Source organism: Lycorma delicatula, chromosome 6 (genome assembly GCF_047948215.1).
Source record: "Lycorma delicatula isolate Av1 chromosome 6, ASM4794821v1, whole genome shotgun sequence".
Taxonomy (NCBI): domain Eukaryota; kingdom Metazoa; phylum Arthropoda; class Insecta; order Hemiptera; family Fulgoridae; genus Lycorma; species Lycorma delicatula.
Genome location: NC_134460.1, coordinates 2,853,753 through 2,866,387, shown reverse-complemented (window position 1 = coordinate 2,866,387; position 12,635 = coordinate 2,853,753). Strand labels below are relative to the sequence as shown.

General features: G+C 33.4%; 1 protein-coding gene across 1 annotated transcript in view; it reads right to left on the bottom strand.

Annotated features, from left to right (window-relative positions):
• The window catches only part of l(2)dtl (WD40 domain-containing protein denticleless), a 54,273-nt gene that overhangs the window by 32,338 nt on the left and 9,300 nt on the right, over positions 1 to 12,635 (bottom strand). The window contains exon 4 of the mRNA XM_075369066.1: positions 6,811 to 6,933. Within this exon, the coding sequence (XP_075225181.1) occupies positions 6,811 to 6,933 (123 nt within the window). The remainder of the gene's footprint in view (positions 1 to 6,810; positions 6,934 to 12,635) is intronic.

Genomic DNA, 12,635 nt, shown 5'->3' with positions numbered 1-12,635 from the left:
CTAGTTCATTCATAAAGATATCTGCTAAAATAGCAGAAAGTGGAGATCCTATACTTGACCCTTTTCTTGTTTATATTTATTATTATGATTATGCAATTTTATTATGATTATACAATATTTATTATTATGATTATTATGCAATTTAATGACTGCTATTGCAAATGCAAGTTTTACAAGAAACTGTCGTCTTTTAGTTAAAGGGTAGGCTGGTATCAGTAAGTGCAAAATCGATTCACGGAATGAAAACCTTTTCACCAGACGACAAACCACTTATTACTTCTACAATAATCAAATCTGGTTTTAGTTCTTTGACTATTAAACTTGTTCCATTGCACAGACCCTGTTCTCTATTATGATTTTTCAAAAGCATGATGACAGTTCCTATCTTTGGGTTCAGTTTATGAACAGGCATTTCTCCAGGAGTTTACTCCTTTTCTTTAATATGTTCTCCACTATCAGAATCAATGAAGTCAGAACTTAAATATGTGCTTGCTGCTCCTTCTAAAAGATTTAGAGCATCCTCATTTAAGTTGTCTACATCTGAATTTTTGGGAAAATTCCCAAATTATTTTTAAGTTGTCACCAAATATTTCTTTGATTATATCTCTGTCTAATAAAATACAGGAAATTATTTCTATCATTTCCTCTGGTAAACCATCAGCTGTTTCATGGTCACTATTTTCAAGCCGTAACAGCTATTAGCTGAAAGTGGGATCAACTAAGCAAACATTATTTGTAAGTCCTAAGATTTTAAATTTCTCTGTAGTTGACTGAATTTAACATTCACTTTGACTGTTTGTGTTCTGTCTCATGTTTGACAACAGTAAAAGTTTGCCTAAAATCACCTCCAAATAAAATTAACTTATCCCCCAAAAGTTTTTCATTTTTTTTAAATAATTTCTTTAGTAGTCGATCGACTGCAGTTAAAGCAAAACCGGCAGCCATTCTAGCTTCATCCTGAATTATTACTTTACTTGATCAAATTAATTTTGCATCAAAAGAGTTGAACTTAATGTATGAAGTAGAGGTTTCACTTAAAGGTGGTAGTAATTTGAACTGAATGCAGTTTTTTTCCACCTTCCAGTAAATTAGCAGAGATTCCTGTTGATGCAACAGGTAAAGCAATAGTTTATTCTCCACAAATAGTAGTAAGAAGGGTTTTGTGTAAGTTTTTTCACTGTCTCTTGACATGATCAAGGAAAAAACAACTGTGGAAATTCTTAATTGGTGATTACCGATAAAATAGTTTCAAATGCTACTTTTTGTTCTGGATTTCATTTACTTGCCATTTTGGAAGCTTAAGACTTAAATAATCTGAGGAATTCAATGTGGAGTGCGCATAAATGGTGCCTCCTAGAATAAAAGGTAAATATTCATTCCAGTTGTTAATCCCTTCTTGAATAATTAGATCACAATTCGTGGTAGGGCAATTGTGAGTATTGTACAGAAAAAAATAACTACATTTAAATAAGAAATATCCATTGCCAATAATCCACCATATAATTGGTAGAGCCATAATACATGTTGGTCTACAACGAAAGAAAAATTACAAAAAGTAGCCTGAATAAAGTAAAAAACCATTGTAAACAAAAAAAAGATCAATGCAGAACAGACAATAAACGTATAGATAAATTCAATATATCACATATCATCATTGATATACTGATTTAGGTATATACTTAAGCATTTACTTTAAATACTGAACACTGTCAAAAACATTCACTGTTAAAAAAAAATCAAAGAGTTTATCAAGAAAACTGACTAACAACTCCACTAATGGCTGAAACAGCACTACATGACAATGCCTCTGCAATCAGTTAAATTATTTCTCATTAAATCATACTGCAAATAACTCTCCAAACTTTTAAAGAAATACTGTGACAAAGTTTAAGGAATTTACATTTTGACATCATTACTCTGTAGTTTTCTGTGTCTCAGAATCGACTGAAAAAGTTCCCGAGTCAATATCTCTTACATTTAAAGATTTAGGAAGTTTTCTTAGAAATTTTCCAAGGAAATGAAACTTTCAAACTTTTTTTGCAATTATATTCAAGAGCTTTCAAATGGCACCCAAACCTTTAAAATCGGTCAGGTAGAACTGTAGAAATAAAGGTTACCTTAGACAATTATTATAACTGACATAAATAAAACATTTTCCTAATTATCTGTTCATGATTGCATAGCAGAACCAGAAAGAGGCTGTGAAAAACACCCTCCATGAAACTAGAATCCTAAAAAAAGCAGGTGTAACAAAAAAAAAAGATTTAGATTTAAATTAACTAAATTACAACAAAACCTAGATAAAAAAACAAAATGTAAATAAAGCCACTCTCTTTCTCTCTATGTATGTATGTATGTATGCATATATATTTATAAGACAATTTTTTTTACGGTAACTGTCTCAAATTGACTACCCCCATGGCAATAAAATGTTTTTAATGTAACATGGCTTATTTCTGACTAACACTGATCGCTAATTTTGAAAAGCTACCTTCAACTAATGGTTTGAAACTCATGGTTATCAGAATGGATGACAATGACAATTCCTCAAATTTAGCAAAAAGCAAACTTCAATGGCTATATCAACTTATTTATTAACTGGGAATCTGATATAGCTAGGAACCCAGGAGAAATTGACTGCATGTGATTGCTGAGTAACGATATTAACTATACTGCCCAACAAAGAATTTTTTTTTGAATGTTTCCTTCACTTCATGAGTCAAATCTTACTAATTTTGGGTTGAGAAAAACAAACATGACAAAGAAAAATTTTTATTAGCTCTAGTTTCTGTGATGTACAATAGATGGAAGTATTTAATTTAACGGATTAGGAGAAAATGATACATTTTAATTACATATACCAACAACATAGAAAGTCCATTTGACATTTTTTTAATGAGTTACATACCAAGAGTTCTTAATTGATGGAAGAATATCTGGCAGTTGGTTGGTCTGAAGAGAATCGTGTGGTGGCTTCATGAGATTGTTGTCTTTTAGCTTTCCTCTTGTAAGCGAATTCCAGAGCATTCATACATACAAACCTGCAGTAATTTACAAGCATTGCTTCATTCCAACGGCCCTGATATCTTTGTTCCATTATAAAAATATCCTGATTGAATCTTTCTCCACGTTCATCACTGACAACTCCACAACTAGGAGGGGAAAAAGTCCAAGTGTGAGTGTGGAGAAAATGAATTTTAAGGGATATGTTGCATCTGAATTGATGGTATTTTTGCGGAAGTACTGTCACCAACTGACCGTAGTTTTCATCTCTTTTGTTGCCTAAAAATCCATGAATGAATCCCTTTAATGCTTCCTCTTCTTTCCCCTCCAAAATTCGGTCAAACGCAGTATCCTTTACAAGTTGTCAAATTTGTGGCTCAACAATAATGCCTTCCTTAACTTTTGCATCACTTAATCTAGGAAATTTGTCTCTTTACTTAAAGGCCTATCCTTCTTGGTTCATACTTTTGACAAAATTTTTCATCAAACCTAGCTTTACATGAAGGGGTGGAAGAGGAACTTCTTTTGGGTCCACAAGAGGCTCGCAATGACATTTTTCTCACTAGAGATTTCTTGCAGGCCAGTCTTCTTGAATATAATGTGATTTCCTATCCCTACTGTTCCACATACATAAAAAGCAGCAGTATTTACTGTACCCCAATTGCATTCCTAAGAGTACAGCAATAAGTTCTAGATCGCCACATATTTTCCACTTGTGTTCAGAATATTTGATTGACATATTTGATGTCAGTTTAAGAGGATTGCCATGTTTGCATAAATCTCCTTCATGTGAACTGCATGACCAACAGGAATAGAAGACAGACAGTTGCCGTTGTGAAGTATACAGCTTTCAAACTATGCTTGGAGAAGTCTATGAATAGGCTCCAGTCAGTTACATCATGATTCAAATTCAAACATTTCATCAAGCCATTAATATCGTAGCAAACAATATTTTTTTCTTCCCAAAAAAAGAAAGCAGATTCTTATGACGATGTCTGTATTGTGAGACCCTGACATCATGTTGGAGAAGATTCCATCGCTCTAGTCTTGACCCTAAAAGTTCTGCCTTCTCCTTTGACAAATAAGGTCTCAAATGAGATCACTCAATTCTGCTTGACTCAGTCTGTGTGGTTTATCATCTTTTTTGCCACAGAGTCATGGGATGTGGAAGGCTTGTTGGGTTCTTCTTCTTCCATACCATATTAATTTTCTACTTCCAGCTCATAATTTTGGGGTGGAGTGGGAACTGATAAACTCTGAATGTGGAATAGGTCAAATAACAGATGGAAGATTAGTAGGGTATTGAACTATTCCTCTTTTCTTCATTGACAATCCTGCCTTTATAGGTGCAGTAGAGTAGAAATAGCAGTTACCTGTATGGTTTATAGGCTCCCGCCAAACCATAGGCATTGCAAAAGCCGTAGATCGTCATTCTTGTAGTATAACTGAACAAGAGTTGGAAGATACATGTGGAGCCCATGACTTATCCCAGTCCACTTCCTTCATACCAAGATAATGCTGATAAACAGTCTTCACAAGAGGCGCCTATCAGATTGCATTTCTGTGACAAAAATGTTATTTCACCACAAATGTAACAAAAATTAATCACTGAATTTACACATTTTCATGGCATTTTGATTTAACAAATTTTTTCACTTCAAAGGCACTCAAAAACCAGAAATTCTGCACTAATTACAACACAAAGAATATGAAACTCACAGTCACAGCAATATTGTTTATAACCTATAAACGGCTGGAGAATATTGTGTTTTGTCATTTAACAGATGTGCAACTCCAAAAACAAAATTATCCCCAAAACTAAAAATGTACATCGGGTAAAAAATGACATGTCATTGTACCTCCAAACCAACAGCGAATCAGTCACTTTTATAGGGATTTTTGAATTCAGCAGACAGAAATACATAAGAATAAGCTATTTTTGAATCTGAAACATTTTCATTGTTGAGCAGTACTATTTAAAGTAAAGAATTAAGCTTTTTCTGATACTATACAACAAAAATAGTTAATGTATCAGATATCACTTAAAATACACCTACTAAATCACAACATACCAGAATGTGGTGTAATTTACACATGATATGAAGAAAAGATCTGGATATAGGATGCAGCTAAGTAAATATATTGCTTTGGTGAAGCAGAAGGAATATACAAACCCTTTTATAAGTGCAAAGGTAGAATCAGATGAATCACTCTAGTGTTATAACAACATATGATTCTCTATATCCCCTCAGCAATCCTTTCTGTTGCTAAATAGATTATGAAATTCTTCACAAATGCCATTCGGCCCGGTTTCTACAGTTTACATGGAGATCAAATGCCAACCTGAGAAGATCAAGCTGACTGATAGTCTTTGTGCGCATTAACTCATACTTTGGGCACTTATAAAAGACGGTAGCATCATCCAGTTGTCCACATTGAGGACACACTCCAAAACCAACCTAACTGAATTTTTGAAGTCTGACCCTGAAAGCACCATAGCTGGAAAAAAATTGCATCACATATTAATTAAAGTATACGCAAGAGACGTCCCGCAAACCAACAACATTTGGAAACAAATCATGCGTGTTGATGCCCACTCTGTCTCATCCCATCTAGCCAGTCACAAGGCACTGCCATGTTGTTCAATCTCTCAAATTTTATCTGAAGTCAACTCACCAGACTTATTAGCAACATAATGCTGTTGTTTCTCAAGACACAACCAAATCTATCAGTTTCACACCTGCAATCACCACGATTGCCTCCCATGAAATAGTACGATAACCACTCATTACTGTTAACAGTAAATGGTGTTGAGCCCTCAATAATATGTCCTGATAGTTTTTTATAGTTTAGCCTATTCGACCAAACAGGTGCTGCATATAGCGTAATAGCCTCACACATGCCTTTGTACAGGACGCTCGTGGTCTTAGAGTTAAGACCCCAATCAAGTTATTGACCACAAGTAAATACCAAAGAAGGCACTACAGTCCTCCTCTGCAGCGTAATCAAAGTGCTTCTTAAATTGCAGTTTCTCATCAAGAAACACCTTGAGGTACTTTTGAACCTGAACATACTTGATACACTGGCCTGGTATCAAAACGCAGAACTTGCCAAATGACCTTGTTGGAGCATCATCATGATCTTCTCCAGGCTGAACGTCATCCTATGTTGATGACCCCACCACTCAAACATCCTGCACTTGAGTGGCTCGAAGTTCTACGTCCCTCCGCGATCATCCCTCGACCAGCAGGAGCCCTGTTTTATATATATTAACTATATATAAAACAGCCAATATAGTATTCACTTGCTTGATGAACCTGAATTCAATTCTTAAGCAGCATCTGTTTTTTTATTCTTTTATCTGTCATCATCAGAAAATAATAAATACTAAATTAGAACTTTACAATAATTAATTAATCATATCAGTTTTCCATATGATTACCACTGACTCATCAGCTTTCTACCAGCAAAAGTGTTAACACTCCTTAAAAAAATAATAAAAAATTGAAGATAATAAATTTTGTTTATTTACATAATAACAACAGGTTATGCCCTTTTACAGTTATTAGATGTTAGATAAATTTTGTAGCATGTGAAAAATACCATACCTAACCAGGATTCAAATCTGGGATGAAAAGCCAGTAAGCTACCACTCTGCCATAGAGATTGGTGGAGTTGCGATAATTAAAAAAAATATATGTAATTTTTTTTTATTGTTATAAGACATAATTATTAATAATAAATCAAAATTAATGCATTCAGAAAATTATATACAAATAAAGAAGAGACAATAATTACAATTATTACCTGATGAACGCCAATTATAACTTTTAATAATATTGTACGGCTTAATTTTAGCTGTATTAGGAGATGGATTCCTAGCATCCCACAATAATATTAAACCATCTCTAGCACCTGTAGCAAATAAGTCTGTAACAAAAATTTAATTGTCTTATTTCTCTTATCTATTGAAACAGATTAGTTATTAACGTAAAAAAAACTACTAGTTTAAACAAATTATACAACATATATTTTTACACAATTTATTTATATGTATATACTGCTGATAAACATTTCATGAATTTCAAAGTTGTTATATATATATATATATATACATGACAAACACATGCACACGCACAAAAAACGTGAAAAATCGTATACTGTATCTGCAGTAGTTTCTGAGAAATCTGGAATGAAATTCCAATAAATTGGGGGTAACAAACCCTGTTTTTTTATGTTTGACATATAATAACTTTGTAAAATGGGTAATAAATACATAAAATTTTTAAAGAAAACTTGTAGAGAATTTATTTCTGAAACAAGATGGTGTGAGATAAGTTGGATAAAACAAAGAAAAGTTAGAAAAATTTGAATTTTATTTAGAAACAGTACACTAAAGTGCATTATACAGTTTATAATAAATGTTCAAAAATGAGCCTACCATTATCAAATTTCTTGGAACGCTTCTGTACTGTTTTGTTGCTCTTTTTAGTTCTTCAAGGATGTTCTTAAGTTGTTCACCTGCATCCATAATGTGAGCAATTAATTTCTCACGAAAATGTATTTTTGTTTTATAGACAATATTTTTCATCCATTCTCAGATGCAAAAATCTAAAGGTGTTACATCACACAATCTTCGTGGCCACAAATTTGGATCTCCATGACAAATCCATCTCTAGGGAAATGACTTAGGTGAGTGGAAATGGCAAAAGAGACACTTCTCTTTTGCCTCCCAGTGGGGAGGCGTGCCATCGTGCTGGACGTATAGAACAGAGCTAGAGGAACATCTTTGAGCAGCTGTGGCAATTCTTCTTGAAAAAAGTGCAAGTAGACCTCATCATTTAAGTGGCCTGGTAATATGAATGGTCAAAACAGCTGATTTTAAAGAAGGCTGCACCATACACTGATGCTAAATCAGTGTTGAAAACTGCGTTCCACAGTTTCATGAGGATTTACTTCTGCTCATGTATGCTGACTGCATAAGTTGTTGATGAAATCTAGAGTGAAATTTGCCTTATCGGTAATAAAACATAGTTCTAGAGTTGTCGAATTGTATTTCACCAGTTGAAGAACTTGAAACGAACCAGATGGTTTCCTGGGTATAGATGTTGAACTGGTTGCTTATGATAATGATAGAACTTGTTTTGTTTAAGTGTCCTCCAGACCAATGAATGTGAAGTTCCAAACTGCTTAGAAAGACACTGTGTACTGACACCTGGACTGCATCCATAATTTCATCAATAACAGCATTGTGTTGGTTAGGTTTTTTGTAGCTGGTAAGAATACAGTAGTGAACCTGTTTCCTGTAAATTGCAAAAAGTCCCATGCTGAGTCGTGCTAATTGTTTTGGGATCTGGAATTCTGCAATTCAGAAAACATTTCATATTTTCCTGCAGCAGCTGTAACCATCACACAAGTCCAAAATGAACACCATATCACCCTATTCCTCTGCTGATAATAAGTACTTACTTCAATGGCAAACTCATCATGTTTGAACTAAAATTCACAAAAAGCCTTCGCTAATGACAGGACAGTACCCAAAATACTTAATGTATCTTACAGAATAATTTAAACACTAATACAATAATGCTTATTGTTGATCAGCTGTTATTTTATTGCCAACTTTGAAATAATTTATTGTACATGTCATTAATAAAAAATTATATAAGTGATTTTTTTTTATTTCACAATTGTTGAGTAATTTCCAGTTTTTTTTTTAATATTTTTAACAGTAAATCTTATTTTTACAAATTTTTCACATAACCAAAAAATGATTTTGTTTTTGTTTGCATTAAATAAGTACTTTTCTCACAAATGTAGTAAGTAATGTACTGTTTCTAAATAAAATTTGAGTTTTTAAACTTTTCCTTGGTTTATTCAACTTATTTTACACTATCTTGTTCCGAAATAAATTCTTTCTGCAAGTTCTGTTTGAGTTTTATTGTTTATTACCCATTTAATAAAATTATTATGTCAAACATAAAAAACAAGATTTTTACCCCAATTTATTACTTTTTATCTCAGACTTCTCAAAAACTACTGCACTTATGGACGGTACAGGGACTTATTTTTCTTGATTTTTCAGTTCAAAAACAATAAGAGATCATGAATTCTGACACTTAATTAACGTCCCAAAAATTTCAGTAATACCTTATCTCACCCAGGGTATCTGAAATCAGAGCGAAATCTTTCACCAACTGTAACATGCAAACATAGCATTTTTGGACATATGTTTATATGAACTTTTTCTATTAGTTTCACAAGTAGTATACGTTATAAAAGTCCTGGGAGAATTTTGTGATACACCTGTACATACATACATAGGCCTAACTTAATATTGGCGGATGGCAACAGTAACAGCTCAGATGTTAGCAGGAGTACAGTACACGTATGTGCTTGCACGAGTCACTCCTGCTGTGCAGTTCTGCCACCATAGCAACACTGTGGCCCCAAAAAGAGCGTGCATGAGTGAATTTTTAATTCATCATCGACCACCACCTGGAAAAGATCAAGAAGATAGAAGTTCCCTGGCCACCTCATTGTGGGACCTCCTGGCAGATGCCAACATCCCTGCCCGAGTAGAAGGTCAGCCCAGCCTGCTAAGGGAGCCGCTGGACATGGACACTACCTTCCCGCTCCAGTTAGCCAGGCTTCAATCGCCCTGGCCGACAGACTCAGGAGCTGGCCCAGCATCGGATTTCTCAGGGAGAACCCCACCTCAGACGCACTGGCAAAACACGACTGACACCGACCCAACAATACAGGGCTCTGGAGGCCACCTCTGCAAGATTGTAGTGGGGAAGCTCGGTCTAATTTCAATGGATGAGCCGCAACTCCCCAACCACATCCAAGTCTACTTTGCTGGAGACCAGCTTTCAGATCCAACAGCTCTTCTCAGAGCTAATGCAAAAAACGACCCTTTTCAGCGCTACCACAAGGTTATAAATTACAACTGGCCGTCGAAGCCGTTAGACAACAGACTTTCTCAGGGCTAACAAAGTTAGAAATTACGAGCTGTAGAAACCAATCGACGATGACAGCAGCCCTTCTCAGGACTATCGCAAGGTTATATAGTGCCATGTGCCATTGAAGATTGGTTTCTACAGCTCGTAATTAGTATATATATATATATATATATATGTGTGTGTGTGTGTGTGTGTGTGTGTGTGTGAGAGTGGTATGTTCCAGAAACAAGTGGTGAAACATTGGGAGTGGACTCATGAAAATAAGAAAGTTCCAATATCCATGAGCCTGGAACAGTTGCTTTTTATCTGCTGCCATTTTGTTTTTTTCATATATATTCAAATATATTCATATTTAAAAAAAAAATAAGGTAGTTAAATAAAAAAGATATAAAAGTTTAAACTGACATTCTCAGTTTAAAAAATTAAATTAAGAATGAAAAAAATAATAAATATGAACATTTTTCATCAGCAAATTTCAAGAGGGGCATATTAATGTTTAAACCATTAAATCTTTGCAACTGTTTTTTTTTTTTAATTTTGATTTATTGGAAAAGATCTTAAGAATTTTATTATGAACAAATTGACACCTCATTACTAAAAAAAAAAAGATTTAACAACTGACTTATGGTTAAAAGAGCTGGAATGAGTTTGTCTAATTTCAGAATGAGTTTGTTCAATTTTTCCATTATGAAACAAGACTAAACGATGAAGTTAACATTGAATGCTGTGAAGAAATACCTATATTACTTTAAACGTAGGAAAAACTTCATTTATTAAATCTCGAGTACAGAATTCTGTACCTAATAAACTATGTTTGGGAACATGTGATTGATTTGAAAATTAAGACTGAACAACTGCTACTATCGTTTGATACAAACTAATCATAAAACATTTAATTGAATGTTGCACCTTTCAAAAATTTCTACTTGTTTTAAATGGTTTCAAAGGCATAAAAATTACAACGCTTAGCATTTCTTCATCACCAATGGAACTTGAATAGAGTTTTTCTAGTGACCCAATAAATAACAATTCTTCTCCTCCCTGTCCATCTTTGTCTTGTTCAGTAGCTCCTTGTAAGCTTAAGTGTCCTAGAGCTCCATCATGCACAAACCATAACTGATAGTTTAACAAAATCAACTGGGGAAATTCAATGTAAGGATGTGCTTTTTCATGGAGCAGACACATCCCCTGTAATGAGCAGACCAAGCTGATTCTTCTATGTATAGATATGTAATTTTTTAAAGGTTTTGTAGTACCTTTCTTCATCAATAGTTTCTCCTTAAGGCAATAATCAACAGGAAGAATGCATTTATGGCCTGAAAAAACCTATATATGGCAGTCAGATAGAAGGTGACTGTTTGAATTTTTTTGGATTTGATCAAAAAATCTGAATAGAGTCTTTCAGGTTCAAATGTCTAGTAGAAATAAACCATGTTCATTATATAGCCATCTTGTTTTGTTAAGTTTTTAATTAGTTATTTTTTTCATAATAATGAACTATACTAACAAATATAAGATTAAGAAAAATTTTCAGACAAAGAGATTCAATTAAATTTTTAACTAGTTTGAACATGCTCTCTCTAAAAAGACTGTTCATGGTTCCAGACAATTTTGGTTTTTTTTAGACGGTTGCTTTTGAGAAATGATCGTTTTAACAGAGACAACTACTACTAGAAATTGCTTTGTAGTATTTAAGACTGTTAAGGTATGTAACAAAAATACTGATGCAGAATAAGTACAATTTTTATATTAGAACCAAAAACTTTGTTCACAAGAAAGTGGATCATATGCCTTCAAAAATCAATCAAACTACATCCATTAAAATTTCAAAACTAAGAGAAAAATGAAATAATATCAAAAATATGACAATTGCAATGGTAGTTATGATTTATCAAATGGTGCTGTTCAGCAGAAAGAACAACTTGTTGAATTATTATGACCGCCAATCAATTTTAATAAATGACTGGTGGAGAATAGATGAAAAAGGTGGTCAGATGTTATCTGCAGATAATTTCATCTGATGATGACATTTTATTCAAGTATGAATAAAATCTGCGATAGCGCTTTTAAGATGTAAAGCAAAATGATTGTGATGAAAGACAAAAAAAGGATAAGATATACATTCAATCTGTTGAAGAGAAAGGGTGAAATGGACAACAGACTACAAAAGAATATACATTCAAGTTTGCAACTTCATTAGACATTTTAATGGTTACCTCAATATAAATTTGATTCTCCTGGTCAAGTTAGGAAATGATTGTCTTAAATAGAATAATTATGTAAAATAAATACTGATACTTGTGTTCTCATTAATACCGGTCAGCCATATTAGTAGAGAGTGGTCTTTTTGGAAGGACATGAAATAATAGGTGTAAAAATGCCAGAAACTGAACCAGAGAACAACACCTCTTTGATTTTAAAAATCCCATTTTCTAAGTACCCACATATTTACTGAAAATAATGAAACTTTGATTCCAGAAAGTACAAATATTAAAGTAGGACAATGCTTAATGACCAAAAATATGTTTTTAAATAACATTTTAACCTTTTCAAACACAAAATAAATTTCATTTAAGATCCATGTTTTGAATTCTCCCCCATTATAAATTTTCAGATTATTTTTTACAGATTCTCAATGTGAGTTAGACAAGAAGTATCTCTCTTTTT